We start from the raw sequence: 19,209 nt of genomic DNA on the forward strand, positions 1-19,209 counted from the left end.
AGGCTATCCTGGTGCCATTTGGGACACACAGAGACCACCATCATCAAATACACCAGGAACAAAAGCAATAATTTACTATCCCTGACTAGACAAAACATTAGGAACACCTGCTGTTTCCATGACCTAGACTGACCAGGTGAATCCAGGTGAAAGCTATGATCCCTTATTGATGTCACCTGTTAAATCCACTTCAATCAGTGTAGATGAAGGGGAGCGGACAGGTTAAAGAAGGATTTTTAAGCCTTGAGACAATTGAGACATGGATTGTGTATGTGTGCCATTCAGAGGGTGAATGGGCAAGACTAACTATTTAAGTGCCTTTGAACGGGGTATGGTAGTAGGGTCCAGGCGCACCGGTTCGTTTCAAGAACGGCAACGCTGCAGGGTTTTTCACACTCAACAGTTTCCCGTGTGTATCAAGAACGGTCCACCACCCAAAAGACATCCAGCCAACTTGAGGGAAAGTGTTGGAGTCAACATGGGTCAGCGTCCCTGTGGAACGCTTCAGACACCTTGCAGAGTCCATTCCCTGAGGGAAAAAGGGGGTGCAACTCAATATTAGGAAGGCGTTCCTAATATTTTGTCCACTCAGTGTAAAGACACCATGTAACAGAACACACTTCATGTTGCTGTTGCAGTGAATGGCTTTTATGTGTCATCTAATGACATGCCTTTAGTTTCATCCATAGATCCAGATTCTGCCAGATCCCAGAGAGAGGGAGAGAGCGAGAGAGATAGAGGGAGAGAGCGAGATAGATAGAGGGAGAGAGCGAGAGAGATAGAGGGAGAGAGCGAGATAGATAGAGGGAGAGAGCGAGAGAGAGCGAGAGAGAGCGAGAGAGAGATTGAGGGAACGCGAGAGCAATTGAGGGTGAGCGATTGAGGGAGCGCGAGAGCGATATAGGGAGCGCGAGAGAGATTGACGGAGAGCGAGAGAGATTGAGGGAGAGGCGAGAGAGATTGAGGGAGCGTGAGAGCGATTGAGGGAGAGAGAGCAATAGAGCGAGAGAGAGAGATTGAGGGAGAGAGTGAGAGCGAGAAAGCGAAAGAGGGAAAAAGAGAGCGATAGAGACTGAGGGAGAGGGATTGAGAGAGAGAGAATGTTAAAATGGCATACAAAGACCGAGGATGGCATGAAAGAGGATTTGAAGATCATTTCATGTATTTTAAGACCAGCCGTTTTAAACCAGTGTATCTTGGTCGTCCGGAAACCCTGTAATCTCATGTGTTTTCACTCTGCGTTGATATCAGCTCTGACGTGACGATCAGAGGAACACATGTTCTGGTTGGGAGAACAGACTAGTTACTACAGACTGAAGACCTGTTACTACACACTAAAGCCCCGTTACTTCAGACTGAAGACCCGTTACTACAGACTGAAGACCTGTTACTAAAGACTGAAGACCTGTTACTACAGACTGAAGACCTGTTACTACAGACTGAAGCCCCGTTACTTCAGACATAAGCCCCGTTACTTCAGACAGAGGCCCCGTTACTTCAGACAGAGGTCCCGTTACTTCAGACAGAAGCCCTGTTACTTCAGACAGAAGCCCTGTTACTTCAGACAGAAGCCCTGTTACTTCAGACAGAAGCCCTGTTACTTCAGACATAAGCCCCGTTACTTCAGACAGAGGCCCTGTTACTTCAGACAGAAGCCCCGTTACTTCAGACAGAAGCCCCGTTACTTCAGACAGAAGCCCCGTTACTTCAGATAGAAGCCCCGTTACTTCAGACTGAAGACCCGTTACTTCAGACAGAGGCCCTGTTACTTCAGACAGAAGCCCTGTTACTTCAGACATAAGCCCCGTTACTTCAGACAGAAGCCCCGTTACTTCAGACAGAGGCCCTGTTACTTCAGACATAAGCCCCGTTACTTCAGACAGAAGCCCCGTTACTTCAGACTGAAGACCCGTTACTTCAGACAGAGGCCCTGTTACTTCAGACATAAGCCCTGTTACTTCAGACAGAAGCCCTGTTACTTCAGACAGAGGCCCCGTTACTTCAGACAGAGGCCCTGTTACTTCAGACAGAAGCCCCATTACTTCAGACAGAAGCCCTGTTACTTCAGACAGAAGCCCCGTTACTACAGACAGAAGCCCTGTTACTTCAGACAGAAGCCCTGTTACTTCAGACAGAAGCCCCGTTACTTCAGACAGAAGCCCCGTTACTTCAGACAGAAGCCCCGTTACTTCAGACAGAAGCCCCGTTACTTCAGACAGAAGCCCTGTCATTAATCAGAAGGTAAAAAATAAACAGTAATGTGTCATCATTTAACCTCTTTAGAGAGAGAGAGACAGAGAGAGATTCAGAGAGACAGAGAGACGGAGAGAGATTCAGAGAGAGAGAGAGATAGAGAAGTTGTAGTAGTTTAATGATGCTTTCCAGAGTACAGTAATAGATAGCAGCAGGAGTTTTGACTGTGGTGAGAGCCGGTTGCTATAGATACGGAAGTAATACTTGGGTGTAGGACCGATGGATGGAAGGAAGGGAGACAGGGAAGAGGGGGGACACGTAGCCAGGACAGAGAGCGAGGGAGGGAGGGAGGGAGGGAGGGAGGGAGGGAGGGAGGGAGGGAGGGAGGCTAACTGCGTGCCTGTGCTCCCTGGGCAGAATGGAGAGAACAGAGAGAGAGAATAATGAATCTTTCATTAAAGTCCTTCAGAATATTTTTCAAAGAGATGATTATCTTTTCACTGTGTCCCTTTGCTAATGAGTCTGAGCCTGAAATTGGTTTTACGGGGTGGAGAGACCGTATGTTTCCCAGCTCTCAATTCCCCTAAAAAGGATGATTCTCTTCACTTCTTTTGTGCCATTTTTTCATTCTGATGGACTGGCAAGGCATCAGGCTGATAATGATAACAGTGTGTGTGGGAGTGACAGTGTGCGTGTCTGTGTGCGTGTGTGTGTCAGGGAACAACAACTAAACACTGATACTGTAGCAGGAGAGAGAGAGCTGGGGGGACTCGGGAGAGAGCTGGGGGGACTCGGGAGAGAGCTGGGGGGACTCGGGAGAGAGCTGGGGGGACTCGGGAGAGAGCTGGGAGACTCGAGAGAGAGCTGGGGTCTGGAACTACAACGGAGACCATTATAATGGAACGGACCACATGCAGGACATGCATACAGGATCTATGTATTAAAGATGATGACAGGTTTAATACAGAGGCTGCAGTAATAGTCACCTCAAGGTGGTTGTGAGGTCACCTTTAACCTCTGACAGGAAGGTGTCACGGTCCTCAGCTGGGCAGTTGGGACACGGGGGAAAGTGAGGGAGAAAACATCTAAAAGATACTAAAAAGACAACCAGGAAAGTCCAAGTGATAGAAGTGAGAGATACAATACGTTGTCTGGAGGTGTTGGGATAAATCAGAATAGATCTCTGTTTCCCTGTGACAACGGCCATAAAGCAGTCTTCTACACGTTGAGAGATAGCTGATCACTATTGTCACGGGGCGGCAGGGTAGCCTAGTGGTTAGAGCGTTGGTCTAGTAACCGGTCTAGTAACCGAAACTCACAGGTCTGCAGTGTAACAGTAGTATAGTGCACTGTACAGTAACTCACAGGTCTGCAGTGCACTGTACAGTAACGCACAGGTCTGCAGTGCACTGTACAGTAACGCACAGGTCTGCAGTGCACTGTACGGTAACTCACAGGTCTACAGTGTAACAGTAGTGTAGAGCACTGTACAGTAACTCACAGGTCTGCAGTGTAACAGTAGTGTAGATCACTGTACAGTAACTCACAGGTCTGCAGTGCACTGTACAGTAGCACACAGGTCTGCAGTGTAACAGTAGTGTAGTGCACTGTACAGTAACTCACAGGTCTGCAGTGTAACAGTGGTGTAGTGCACTGTACAGTAACTCACAGGTCTGCAGTGTAACAGTAGTGTAGTGCACTGTACAGTAACTCACAGGTCTGCAGTGTAACAGTAGTGTAGTGCACTGTACAGTAACTCACAGGTCTGCAGTGTAACAGTAGTGTAGTGCACTGTACAGTAACTCACAGGTCTGCAGTGTACCAGTAGTGTAGTGCACTGTACAGTAACTCACAGGTCTGCAGTGTAACAGTCATGTAGTGCACTGTACATTAACTCACAGGTCTGCAGTGTAACAGTCATGTAGTGCACTGTACAGTAACTCACAGGTCTGCAGTGTACCAGTAGTGTAGTGCACTGTACAGTAACTCACAGGTCTGCAGTGTAACAGTCATGTAGTGCACTGTACATTAACTCACAGGTCTGCAGTGTAACAGTAGTGTAGTGCACTGTACAGTAACTCACAGGTCTGCAGTGTAACAAAAGTATAGTGCACTGTACAGTAACTCACAGGTCTGCAGTGCACTGTACAGTAACTCACAGGTCTGCAGTTTAACAGTAGTGTAGAGCACTGTACAGTAACTCACAGGTCTACAGTTTAACAGTAGTGCAGTGCACTGAGGCCAATAGAGTAATGAAGTGTCCTCATCCCTCATCATCTAGAATATCTGAGATGTTTTCCCTCTTCAGGCTTCAATCTCCCTCGGCCGCGCGCACATACATGCACACAGACAGAGACAGACAGACACAACTAGGGCTGTGTAAATTAGAGCATAATTACAAGGCTCTATACAGAATGATTAATTCACTAATAGCAGTGCTGCTCTCTGCACAACGCCTACTCCTTATAAAGGCCCGAGTCAACTAACGCCACAGAAGTGCTGAGGGTCCAATAACAGCCACGCTGCCAAACACCTCACTTGAGCGTCAGAAACACTCGTAGGTTCCGTTCAGTCCGTGCCAGATGCTAAATGCTGTATATTTCAGCCACTTAGGACATCAGGACGTTGCCTGAGGACAATTAGGGCACACGGCCCTAATGCTAACGTTCTATTGAGATGTGGCCCTAATGCTAACGTTCTACTGAGATGTGGCCCTAATGCTAACGTTCTACTGAGATGTGGCCCTAATGCTAACGTTCTATTGAGATGTGGCCCTAATGCTAACGTTCTACTGAGATGTGGCCCTAATGCTAACGTTCTACTGAGATGTGGCCCTAATGCTAACGTTCTACTGAGATGTGGCCCTAATGCTAACGTTCTATTGAGATGTGGCCCTAATGCTAAAGTTTCATTGAGATGTGGCCCTAACGCTAAAGTTCTATTGAAATGTGGCCCTAATGCTAACGTTCTATTGAGATGTGGCCCTAATGCTAACGTTCTACTGAGATGTGGCCCCAATGCTAACGTTCTACTGAGATGTGGCCCTAATGCTAACGTTCTATTGAAATGTGGCCCTAATGCTAACGTTCTATTGAGATGTGGCCCTAATGCTAACGTTCTACTGAGATGTGGCCCCAATGCTAACGTTCTACTGAGATGTGGCCCTAATGCTAACGTTCTATTGAGATGTGGCCCTAATGCTAACGTTCTACTGAGATGTGGCCCTAATGCTAACGTTCTACTGAGATGTGGCCCTAATGCTAACGTTCTATTGAGATGTGGCCCTAATGCTAACGTTCTACTGAGATGTGGCCCTAATGCTAACGTTCTACTGAGATGTGGCCCTAATGCTAACGTTCTACTGAGATGTGGCCCTAATGCTAACGTTCTATTGAGATGTGGCCCTAATGCTAAAGTTTCATTGAGATGTAGCCCTAATGCTAAAGTTCTATTGAAATGTGGCCCTAATGCTAACGTTCTATTGAGATGTGGCCCTAATGCTAACGTTCTACTGAGATGTGGCCCTAATGCTAACATTCTATTGAGATGTGGCCCTAATGCTAACATTCTATTGAAATGTGGCCCTAATGCTAATGTTCTACTGAGATGTGGCCCTAATGCTAACATTCTATTGAAATGTGGCCCTAATGCTAATGTTCTACTGAGATGTGGCCCTAATGCTAACGTTCTATTGAGATGTGGCCCTAATGCTAACGTTCTACTGAGATGTGGCCCTAATGCTAACGTTCTACTGAGATGTGGCCCTAATGCTAGCGTTCTATTGAGATGTGGCCCTAATGCTAACGTTCTACTGAGATGTGGCCCTAATGCTAACGTTCTACTGAGATGTGGCCCTAATGCTAACGTTCTATTGAGATGTGGCCCTAATGCTAACGTTCTATTGAGATGTGGCCCTAATGCTAACGTTCTACTGAGATGTGGCCCCAATGCTAACGTTCTACTGAGATGTGGCCCTAATGCTAACATTCTATTGAGATGTGGCCCTAATGCTAACATTCTATTGAGATGTGGCAGGGACCTATGGGTTCTATTCCCTATGTAGTGCACTACTTTCACCAGGGCCCGTAGGGTGGAACAGGATCCCATTTGTGACACATCTCATCAGTAATTGGCTAGAGGGAGATTCCACTACCGTGACTCCTGTTCTAAACCAGATAAATCCAGACCCCCTCCCCCGACATGACTCTTTCACTAGTGTTTTTTAAACAGCCCCTCTCAGAGAGAATACATTATGAGAAAACATGAGTCAGTGTGCTGAGTGAGCAGGTCGCGGCAGCATTTCCATCTGAAGTGAATGTGTGGATGCTGCTCACGTTCCAGTATGCAGGCTGAAGTGTCTACTGTAGTTTGGTTGAAGTGACTTTCTAGTGGTTTTGATGCATTGCTGAAATGGAAGTATCCAAACCTACTGTTATGGTGGTGTGGAGATCAGAATATATCTATGGCTGTTTCTCTCTGTGTTACAGTGGAGATCAGAATATATTTATGGCTGTTTCTCTCTGTGTTACAGTGGAGATCAGAATATATTTATGGCTGTTTCTCTCTGTGTTACAGTGGAGATCAGAATATATTTATGGCTGTTTCTCTCTGTGTTACAGTGGAGATCAGAATATATTTATGGCTGTTTCTCTCTGTGTTGGAGTGGAGATCAGAATATATTTATGGCTGTTTCTCTCTGTGTTGGTGTGTAGATCAGAATATATTTATGACTGTTTCTCTCTGTGTTGCAGTGGAGATCAGAATATATTTATGGCTGTTTCTCTCTGTGTTACAGTGTACATCAGAATATATTTATGGCTGTTTCTCTCTCTGTTGCAGTGTAGATCAGAATATATTTATGGCTGTTTCTCTCTGTGTTACAGTGTAGATCAGAATATATTCATGACTGCTTCTCTCTGTGTTGCAGTGTAGATCAGAATATATTTATGGCTGTTTCTCTCTCTGTTGGTGTGTAGATCAGAATATATTTATGGCTGTTTCTCTCTCTGTTGGTGTGTAGATCAGAATATATTTATGGCTGTTTCTCTCTCTGTTGGAGTGTAGATCAGAATATATTTATGGCTGTTTCTCTCTCTGTTGGTGTGTAGATCAGAATATATTTATGGCTGTTTCTCTCTCTGTTGGTGTGTAGATCAGAATATATTTATGGCTGTTTCTCTCTCTGTTGGTGTGTAGATCAGAATATATTTATGGTTGTTTCTCTCTGTGTTGCAGTGTAGATCAGAATATATTTATGGCTGTTTCTCTCTGTGTTGCAGTGGAGATCAGAATATATTTATGGCTGTTTCTATCTGTGTTGGTGTGTAGATCAGAATATATTTATGGCTGTTTCTCTCTGTGTTGGAGTGGAGATCAGAATATATTTATGGCTGTTTCTCTCTGTGTTACAGTGTAGATCAGAATATATTCATGGCTGTTTCTCTCTGTGTTACAGTGTAGATCAGAATATATTTATGGCTGTTTCTCTCTGTGTTGCAGTAGAGATCAGAATATATTTATGGCTGTTTCTCTCTGTGTTACAGTGGAGATCTGACTGTTTCTCTCTCTGTTTCGCAGTGTAGATCAGAATATATTTATGGCTGTTTCTCTCTGTGTTACAGTGTAGATCTGACTGTTTCTCTCTCTGTATCGCAGTGTAGATCAGAATATATTTATGGCTGTTTTTCTCTGTGTTACAGTGTAGATCTGACTGTTTCTCTCTCTGTATTGCAGTGTAGATCCGACTGTTTCTCTCTCTGTGTTACAGTGTAGATCTGACTGTTTCTCTCTCTGTATTGCAGTGTAGATCTGGCTGTTTCTCTCTCTGTATTGCAGTGTAGATCTGACTGTTTCTCTCTCTGTATTGCAGTGTAGATCTGACTGTTTCTCTATATGTATTGCAGTGTAGATCTGACTGTTTATCTCTCTGTATTGCAGTGTAGATCTGACTGTTTCTCTCTCTGTGTTACAGTGTAGATCTGACTGTTTCTCTCTCTGTATTGCAGTGTAGATCTGACTGTTTCTATCTGTATTGCAGTGTAGATCTGACTGTTTCTCTCTCTGTATTGCAGTGTAGATCTGACTGTTTCTATCTCTGTATTGCAGTGTAGATCTGACTGTTTCTCTCTCTGTGTTACAGTGTAGATCTGACTGTTTCTCTCTCTGTATTGCAGTGTAGATCTGACTGTTTATCTGTATTGCAGTGTAGATCTGACTGTTTCTCTCTCTGTAATGCAGTGTAGATCTGACTGTTTATCTGTATTGCAGTGTAGATCTGACTGTTTCTCTCTCTGTATTGCAGTGTAGATCCGACTGTTTCTCTCTCTGTGTTACGGTGTAGATCTGACTCTTTTTTTTCTCTGTATTGCAGTGTAGATCTGACTGTTTCTCTCTCTGTGTTACAGTGTAGATCTGACTGTTTCTCTCTCTGTATTGCAGTGTAGATCTGACTGTTTCTCTCTGTATTGCAGTGTAGATCTGACTGTTTCTCTCTCTGTATTGCAGTGTAGATCCGACTGTTTATCTGTATTGCAGTGTAGATCTGACTGTTTCTCTCTCTGTATTGCAGTGTAGATCCGACTGTTTCTCTATCTGTGTTACGGTGTAGATCTGACTGTTTCTCTCTCTGTGTTACGGTGTAGATCTGACTGTTTCTCTCTCTGTATTGCAGTGTAGATCTGACTGTTTCTATCTCTGTATTGCAGTGTAGATCTGACTGTTTCTCTCTCTGTGTTACAGTGTAGATCTGACTGTTTCTCTCTCTGTATTGCAGTGTAGATCTGACTGTTTATCTGTATTGCAGTGTAGATCTGACTGTTTCTCTCTCTGTAATGCAGTGTAGATCTGACTGTTTATCTGTATTGCAGTGTAGATCTGACTGTTTCTCTCTCTGTATTGCAGTGTAGATCCGACTGTTTCTCTCTCTGTGTTACGGTGTAGATCTGACTCTTTTTTTTCTCTGTATTGCAGTGTAGATCTGACTGTTTCTCTCTCTGTGTTACAGTGTAGATCTGACTGTTTCTCTCTCTGTATTGCAGTGTAGATCTGACTGTTTCTCTCTGTATTGCAGTGTAGATCTGACTGTTTCTCTCTCTGTATTGCAGTGTAGATCCGACTGTTTATCTGTATTGCAGTGTAGATCTGACTGTTTCTCTCTCTGTATTGCAGTGTAGATCCGACTGTTTCTCTATCTGTGTTACGGTGTAGATCTGACTGTTTCTCTCTCTGTGTTACGGTGTAGATCTGACTGTCACTCTCCCTGTATTGCAGTGTCTTGTAGATCTGTGTTTCTTTCTCTCTGTGTGTATTGCAGTGTGGAGCTGGACTTCAAACAGCAGGAAGACAAGCTGCATCCCCTGATGAAGAGGCTGTGTCCTTCAGAGGACCCACACTTATCTCTGCCTTACCCCCCTGAGGCCTTCACCTCCACCCCTAAACGCAAGGCCAAGGCCGACTCCAAGAAGCACGCCCGATGGAAACTCTGGTTCCTCTGAGACACAGCAGGAATTAATATCCCCCCCAAAAAAACAAATGTCGTCGTCTTAGGTCAGACAGAGGAGCAACAAGTTGAGGACTCCGTCTGCACTGCGGGACGAGGGACGAGCGTCGGAGTGACGGCACCTATTGGATTTACGGAAGACAGGAAGACCCGAACTCTGATTCAGCTGGATACCTTTGATTTATCACATCTATCCATTTATTCATCTTTTGGGGATTTTGGATCACAACAAAACAAACAGAATCCCGCTGAAAGGTTTTTTCATGGCCTGGTAACCTCAATCTATCTAAAACTGGTGAGCCCTTCTAATAATGACAATAGTGGATATTATTGAACTGGGTTTTTTTTGGTTTTGGAAAGAGCGGCAGGATCTGTAAAAAGAAAAACATGAAATATGGACCCGTCCCCCCGTCCACAGAGAATTTGAATATTTAGTCACTGTTTTCCGCCCTCAAAACGATCTAATTTCCCGAAGCAGAGGATTACATTACACCGTGGCAACTTATTTTCAGATGAACAAGGTGACGAGCTGAAATAGGATTTCCTCTACCCTCACGTTTACATCTATTTATTGTGTAGCTCTACGGAGTCTACGGGAGTTTTGAATTCAAATGAAATGATTTATCGGTTCGTTCAGCAACAACCGTCTCTCTCTCCATCTCCCTCGGGACTGAGTCGTTAACGTGTCGTATATTGTATATCTCTTTGACATTGCTGGAGGTATGGAGAGGAGGTGGACGGTTCTCAAGCATGACGTTCCCTTCTTCTTCTTCTCTGACAACTACATCAACGGCATATCGGCTAAAGCACAACGTACTTAACAACGATGTTCAGGAAGACTTTTCTCCACAGTGACTCAAAAATAAAAAAAAATTAAAAACTATTTTGACAATAATCATCATGAATAATGTATTAGGATCGTCTAACAGCAAAGGAGAGAATGAGGACGACATCACGGATCAGAACAACTGAAACGGACCCAGGACGACGAGTCTCGAAGGAGATGTACATGATGTGCATGTAACTGCCAGAATAAAGGAAACACTTGGAGTAAATTAGGATTCTGCTGGTTCTGTTATGGTTTGGGGGTCATTCTCCTGGCATGGTTTAGGTCCAGTCAGCCCCTTAGAGAGCAGGGTAAACGCCAGTAAACACACAGCCAATCAACCAATGGGGAAGCGTTTCTATCCTCATAGGAGTGGATGACAATAAAAAAAAATACAATTCTCTACCAAGGTGGATTGAAGCTGTTCTGGCTGCTGGTGGCCCAACACCCAATTAAGACACTTTAATGTTGGTGTTTCCTTTATTTTGGCAGTTACATGTCTCTTTGCATAAATTGACTTTTGAAATTAAACGATGACTACAAAAAATAACAGATTTTTCTATATATACAGTGCCTTGCGATAGTATTCGGCCCCCTTGAACTTTGCGACCTTTTGCCTCATTTCAGGCTTCAAACATAAAGATATAAAATTGTATTTTTTTGTGAAGAATCAACAACAAGTGGGACACAATCATGAAGTGGAACGACATTTATTGGATATTTCAAACTTTTTTAACAAATCAAAGACTGAAAAATTGGGCGTGCAAAATTATTCAGCCCCTTTACTTTCAGTGCAGCAAACTCTCTCCAGAAGTTCAGTGAGGATCTCTGAATGATCCAATGTTGACCTAAATGACTAATGATGATAAATACAATCCACCTGTGTGTAATCAAGTCTCCGTATAAATGCACCTGCACTGTGATAGTCTCAGAGGTCCGTTAAAAGCGCAGAGAGCATCATGAAGAACAAGGAACACACCAGGCAGGTCCGAGATACTGTTGTGAAGAAGTTTAAAGCCGGATTTGGATACAAAAAGATTTCCCTAGCTTTAAACATCCCAAGGAGCACTGTGCAAGCGATAATATTGAAATGGAAGGAGTATCAGACCACTGCAAATCTACCAAGACCTGGCCGTCCCTCTAAACTTTCAGCTCATACAAGGAGAAGAATGATCAGAGATGCAGCCAAGAGGCCCATGATCACTCTGGATGAACTGCAGAGATCTACAGCTGAGGTGGGAGACTCTGTCCATAGGACAACAATCAGTCGTATATTGCACAAATCTGGCCTTTATGGAAGAGTGGCAAGAAGAAAGCCATTTCTTAAAGATATCCATAAAAAGTGTCGGTTAAGGTTTGCCACAAGCCACCTGGGAGACACACCAAACATGTGGAAGAAGGTGCTCTGGTCAGATGAAACCAAAATTGAACTTTTTGGCAACAATGCAAAACGTTATGTTTGGCGTAAAAGCAACACAGCTGAACACACCATCCCCACTGTCAAACATGGTGGTGGCAGCATCATGGTTTGGGCCTGCTTTTCTTCAGCAGGGACAGGGAAGATGGTTAAAATTGATGGGAAGATGGATGGAGCCAAATACAGGACCATTCTGGAAGAAAACCTGATGGAGTCTGCAAAAGACCTGAGACTGGGACGGAGATTTGTCTTCCAACAAGACAATGATCCAAAACATAAAGCAAAATCTACAATGGAATGGTTCAAAAATAAACATATCCAGGTGTTAGAATGGCCAAGTCAAAGTCCAGACCTGAATCCAATCGAGAATCTGTGGAAAGAACTGAAAACTGCTGTTCACAAATGCTCTCCATCCAACCTCACTGAGCTCGAGCTGTTTTGCAAGGAGGAATGGGGAAAAAATGTCAGTCTCTCGATGTGCAAAACTGATAGAGCCATACCCCAAGCGACTTACAGCTGTAATCGCAGCAAAAGGTGGCGATACAAAGTATTAACTTAAGGGGGCTGAATAATTTTGCACGCCCAATTTTTCAGTTTTTGATTTGTTAAAAAAGTTTGAAATATCCAATAAATGTCGTTCCACTTCATGATTTTGTCCCACTTGTTGTTTATTCTTCACAAAAAAATACAGTTTTATATCTTTATGTTTGAAGCCTGAAATGTGGCAAAAGGTCGCAAAGTTCAAGGGGGCCGAATACTTTCGCAAGGCACTGTAAAAGTTTGCAAAGTTTGGAGGCATCTCAATGTACTTTTTTTTTTTTTTCTACACGGGGATATATGACGTTATATCCGAGTTGGTTTTGTTGTGTTCCCAAAACACTGCTGTGAAAGGGAATGTCCAGACCTAATGGGAAAATACAACACAAAGAACCTGAATGGATTCACTACGTTCTACGTTCTACTGCTGATCTTCTATTTGTTTGGTCGAGGAACAAAAGGACACATTTCTTGTAGACAAAGAAGGGGGTGCCCTGTGTCTCTCTCCCTCTCTCTCTCCCTCTCTCTCTCATGCGCTAACACACACAACCTCTGAATCATTCTCTTAGAACCCAGGATGTGTGTGTCCGTTCTCTCACCTAGCATTAGAATCCAACACAGCACACACACAGACACCGACACACACATAGACACCGACACACACACAGAGACACATACAGATCCCTGATTGTATAACACCAGTATCATGCTACTTCAGACTAAAGAGTGAATCCTAACTTCCAGGTAAATGTTGACCTAGTCACACAGGGACAAATGGGAGACGACTGTAAAGGAGCATTTGACTAAAGTGGAAGTTAGAATGTCCTCCTAAAAGCAAAGCCAAGAGGCCTGAAGGAGCCATTGAGGAATACAGCATAACTACAGTTCTGAATACAGCCAGTCTGTAGCCTTGGTGCAGTACTGAATACAGCCAGTCTGTAGCCTTGGTACAGTACTGAATACAGCCAGTCTGTAGCCTTGGTACAGTACTGAATACAGCCAGTCTGTAGCCTTGGTACAGTACTGAATACAGCCAGTCTGTAGCCTTGGTACAGTACTGAATACAGCCAGTCTGTAGCCTTGGTGCAGTACTGAATACAGCCAGTCTGTAGCCTTGGTGCAGTACTGAATACAGCCAGTCTGTAGCCTTGGTACAGTACTGAATACAGCCAGTCTGTAGCCTTGGTACAGTACTGAATACAGCCAGTCTGTAGCCTTGGTACAGTACTGAATACAGCCAGTCTGTAGCCTTGGTACAGTACTGAATACAGCCAGTCTGTAGCCTTGGTACAGTACTGAATACAGCCAGTCTGTAGCCTTGGTACAGTACTGAATACAGCCAGTCTGTACCCTTGGTACAGTACTGAATACAGCCAGTCTGTAGCCTTGGTTCAGTACTGAATACAGCCAGTCTGTAGCCTTGGTACAGTACTGAATACAGCCAGTCTGTAGCCTTGGTACAGTACTGAATACAGCCAGTCTGTACCCTTGGTTCAGTACTGAATACAGCCAGTCTGTAGCCTTGGTGCAGTACTGAATACAGCCAGTCTGTAGCCTTGGTGCAGTACTGAATACAGCCAGTCTGTAGCCTTGGTGCAGTACTGAATACAGCCAGTCTGTAGCCTTGGTGCAGTACTGAATACAGCCAGTCTGTAGCCTTGGTGCAGTACTGAATACAGCCAGTCTGTAGCCTTGGTGCAGTACTGAATACAGCCAGTCTGTAGCCTTGGTGCAGTACTGAATACAGGCAGTCTGTAGCCTTGGTGCAGTACTGAATACAGCCAGTCTGTAGCCTTGGTGCAGTACTGAATACAGCCAGTCTGTAGCCTTGGTGCAGTACTGAATACAGCCAGTCTGTAGCCTTGGTACAGTACTGAATACAGCCAGTCTGTAGCCTTGGTACAGTACTGAATACAGCCAGTCTGTAGCCTTGGTGCAGTACTGAATACAGCCAGTCTGTAGCCTTGGTACAGTACTGAAAACAGCCAGTCTGTAGCCTTGGTACAGTACTGAATACAGCCAGTCTGTAGCCTTGGTGCAGTACTGAATACAGCCAGTCTGTAGCCTTGGTGCAGTACTGAATACAGCCAGTCTGTAGCCTTGGTACAGTACTGAATACAGCCAGTCTATAGCCTTGGTACAGTACTGAATACAGACAGTCTGTAGCCTTGGTACAGTACTGAATACAGCCAGTCTGTAGCCTTGGTGCAGTACTGAATACAGCCAGTCTGTAGCCTTGGTACAGTACTGAATGCAGCCAGTCTGTAGCCTTGGTACAGTACTGAATACAGCCAGTCTGTAGCCTTGGTACAGTACTGAATACAGCCAGTCTGTAGCCTTGGTACAGTACTGAATACAGCCAGTCTGTAGCCTTGGTACAGTACTGAATACAGCCAGTCTATAGCCTTGGTACAGTACTGAATACAGCCAGTCTGTAGCCTTGGTACAGTACTGAATACAGCCAGTCTGTAGCCTTGGTGCAGTACTGAATACAGCCAGTCTGTAGCCTTGGTGCAGTACTGAATACAGCCAGTCTGTAGCCTTGGTGCAGTACTGAATACAGCCAGTCTGTAGCCTTGGTGCAGTACTGAATACAGCCAGTCTGTAGCCTTGGTACAGTACTGAATACAGCCAGTCTGTAGCCTTGGTGCAGTACTGAATACAGCCAGTCTGTAGCCTTGGTACAGTACTGAATGCAGCCAGTCTGTAGCCTTGGTACAGTACTGAATACAGCCAGTCTGTAGCCTTGGTACAGTACTGAATACAGCCAGTCTGTAGCCTTGGTACAGTACTGAATACAGCCAGTCTGTAGCCTTGGTACAGTACTGAATACAGCCAGTCTATAGCCTTGGTACAGTACTGAATACAGCCAGTCTGTAGCCTTGGTACAGTACTGAATACAGCCAGTCTGTAGCCTTGGTGCAGTACTGAATACAGCCAGTCTGTAGCCTTGGTGCAGTACTGAATACAGCCAGTCTGTAGCCTTGGTGCAGTACTGAATACAGCCAGTCTGTAGCCTTGGTGCAGTACTGAATACAGCCAGTCTGTAGCCTTGGTGCAGTACTGAATACAGCCAGTCTGTAGCCTTGGTGCAGTACTGAATACAGCCAGTCTGTAGCCTTGGTACAGTACTGAATACAGCCAGTCTGTAGCCTTGGTGCAGTACTGAATACAGCCAGTCTGTAGCCTTGGTACAGTACTGAATACAGCCAGTCTGTACCCTTGGTACAGTACTGAATACAGCCAGTCTGTAGCCTTGGTTCAGTACTGAATACAGCCAGTCTGTACCCTTGGTGCAGTACTGAATACAGCCAGTCTGTAGCCTTGGTGCAGTACTGAATACAGCCAGTCTGTACCCTTGGTGCAGTACTGAATAAATGCTTTTTACTTAAACTTTTCAACAGATTCACTGATGATATTTTATAGATTTTTTTCATTTAAATAAAATAAAAAAAACAGAACAACAACAAAAAACGGACATTTAAAATGGAACCGTGTTTTTAAAACACGACGAGACCCTTATCATCGTCAACAACCTCCACGGACAGTAATCATTCGTATCACGCAGCACAGAGGTACGTTGTTTTAGAAAGAGTGTACAGGGTGACATTTATTTGATTATGTTGTACAGCATCTAATAGGGCTAATAACTTAAAACAGAGCGGGGCTTTACAGCGGCTAGATACATTACAGGAAGGACATTATTAAGTGATTGTATAGGGAATGACATTATTAAGTGATTTTATAGGAATGACACTATTAAGTTGCAGAGTCCCGGATGAAGCCAAAACACGAACAGTGTTCAACGGAGACCTGTCAAAGTGGTTTGATTCAACTAAAGGGGCAAACAGATCATTCAACGCTACCAAACAACTCAACACCACACAATAACACTGCTGTGTAGGGATGTATACTACTGGTACAACACTGGTATTAGTACTACTGGTTATATACTACTGGTACAACACTGGTAGTAGTACTACTGGTTATATACTACTGGTACAACACTGGTATTAGTACTACTGGTTATATACTACTGGTACAACACTGGTATTAGTACTACTGGTTATATACTACTGGTACAACACTGGTATTAGTACTACTGGTTATATACTACTGGTACACCACTGGTATTAGTACTACTGGTACAACACTGGTATTAGTACTACTGGTTATATACTACTGGTACAATACTGGTATTAGTACTACTGGTTATATACTACGGGTACAATACTGGTATTAGTACTACTGGTTATATACTACTGGTACAATACTGGTATTAGTACTACTGGTTATATACTACTGGTACAATACTGGTATTAGTACTACTGGTTATATACTACTGGTACAACACTGGTATTAGTACTACTGGTACAACACTGGTATTAGTACTACTGGTACAACACTGGTATTAGTACTACTGGTACAATACTGGTATTAGTACTACTGGTTATATACTACTGGTGCAACACTGGTATTAGTAATGCTGGTTATATACTACTGGTACAACACTGGTATTAGTACTGCTGGTACAACACTGGTATTAGTACTACTGGTACAACACTGGTATTAGTACTACTGGTACAACACTGGTATTAGTACTACTGGTAGGGATGGTATACTACTGGTACAATACTGGTGTTAGTACTACTGGTTAAATACTACTGGTACAATACTGGTATTATTACTACTGGTTATATACTACTGGTACAATACTGGTATTAGTACTACTGGTACAATACTTGTATTAGTACTACTGGTTATATACTGCTGGTACAATACTGGTATTAGTACTACTGGTAGGGATGGTATACTACTGGTAGTAGTACTACTGGTTATATACTACTGGTACAACACTGGTATTAGTACTACTGGTTATATACTACTGGTACAATACTGGTATTAGTACTACTGGTTATATACTACTGGTACAATACTGGTATTAGTACTACTGGTTATATACTACTGGTACAATACTGGTATTAGTACTACTGGTAGGGATGGTATACTACTGGTAGTAGTCCTACTGGTAGGGATGGTATACTACTGGTATCATACTGGTACAATACTGGTATTAGTACTACTGGTAAGGATGGTATACTAATAGTATACTAATGGTATGATTGCTACTGGTATGATTGCTACTGGTATGGGTGGAATACTACTGTAATACAACTGGTATACTACTGGATATGTTACTGGCATTAGTACTGATATACTACTGGTATTAGTACTACTGGTATTAGTACTGATATACTACTGACATACTACTGGTATTAGTACTACATATATTAGTACTGATATACGACTGGTATTAGTACTGATATACTACTGGTATTAGTACTACATATATTAGTACTGATATACTACTGGCATTAATAATACATATATTAGTACTGATTTACGACTGGTATTAGTACTACATATATTAGTACTGATATACTACTGGCATTAATAATACATATATTAGTACTGATTTACGACTGGTATTAGTACTACATATATTAGTACTGATATACGACTGGTATTAGTACTGATATACTACTGGTATTAGTACTACATATATTAGTACTGATATACTACTGGCATTAATAATACATATATTAGTACTGATTTACGACTGGTATTAGTGCTGACATAATACTGATGTATATATTCTATATTCTTCCTCAGCCAGCCCCCATGCACTCTCACTCTCTGCTTCCTGTTAGCTGATAAGTACTTCATAACCAGCACCACTCTCTCTCTGCTTCCTGTTAGCTGATAAGTACTTCATTACCAGCACCACTCTCTCTTGTATTATGGAAGGAGGGTGGGATTCTCCTCCAATAGTTGTACTGTAGCATAAACCATATAAATATGTGCTCATCTGTACGTACACCTTAAAAGAAGTGCAATTGATTTACTTACTATGTGCAATACTGTGTATTTTATACTGTTTTTAAAATATCAAAAACTGAACGAATTTAATATACAAAAAAATAAAATGTGAAAAATTAGCAGTGTGTTCATGAAGGTCATTACAAAACAAAGATGCCAACATGACATAGAAACACACAGAAACAAAGATCTCAACATGACAGAGAGACACACAGAAACAAAGATCTCAACATGACATAGAAACACACAGAAACAAAGATCTCAACATGACAGAGAGAGAACACACCACATTTTGGAACATAGGAGGGGAGAACATACAGTTGAAGTCGAAAATGTACATACACTTAGGTTGGAGTCATTAAAACTCGTTTTTCAACCACTCCACACATCTCTCGTTAACAAACTATAGTTTTGGCAAGTCAGTTAGGACATCTACTTTGTGCATGACACAAGTCATTTTTCCAACAATTGTTTACAGACAGATTATTTCACTTATAATTCACTATCACAATTTCAGTGGGTCAGAAGACAACTATACACTAAGTTGACTGTGCCTTTAAACAGCTTGGAAAATTACAGAAAATGTCATGGCTTTAGAAGCTTCTGATAGGCTAATAACTTGAGTCAATTGGAGGTGTACCTGTGGATGTATTTCAAGGCCTACCTTCAAACTCAGTGCCTCTTTGCTTGACATCATGGGAAAATCAAAAGAAATCAGCCAAGACCTCAGAAAAAAAAGATTGTAGACCTCCACAAGTCTGGTTCATCCTTGGGAGAAATTTCCAAACGCCTGAAGGTACCACATTCATCTGTACAAACAATAGTACACAAGTATAAACATCATGGGACCACGCTGCC

At 43.1% G+C, this 19,209-nt stretch overlaps 2 protein-coding genes across 6 annotated transcripts in view; one reads left to right on the forward strand and one right to left on the reverse strand.

The window, feature by feature from the left end:
- LOC149972643 (inhibitory synaptic factor 2A-like) overlaps positions 1–10,571 on the forward strand; it is a 73,037-nt gene extending 62,466 nt beyond the window's left edge. Inside the window, exon 6 of the mRNA XM_090217800.1 lies at positions 9,506–10,571. Coding sequence (XP_090073926.1) covers positions 9,506–9,686 — 181 coding nt within the window. The 3' untranslated portion in view covers positions 9,687–10,571. The remainder of the gene's footprint in view (positions 1–9,505) is intronic.
- The window catches only part of LOC110514830 (dedicator of cytokinesis protein 1), a 611,880-nt gene that overhangs the window by 350,524 nt on the left and 242,147 nt on the right, over positions 1–19,209 (reverse strand). The gene's annotated exons all lie outside the window — the stretch shown is intronic.

The sequence above is a fragment of the Oncorhynchus mykiss genome, chromosome 23 (assembly GCF_057628025.1).
Source record: "Oncorhynchus mykiss isolate SJ-2025 chromosome 23, ASM5762802v1, whole genome shotgun sequence".
NCBI classification, from domain to species: Eukaryota; Metazoa; Chordata; class Actinopteri; order Salmoniformes; family Salmonidae; genus Oncorhynchus; species Oncorhynchus mykiss.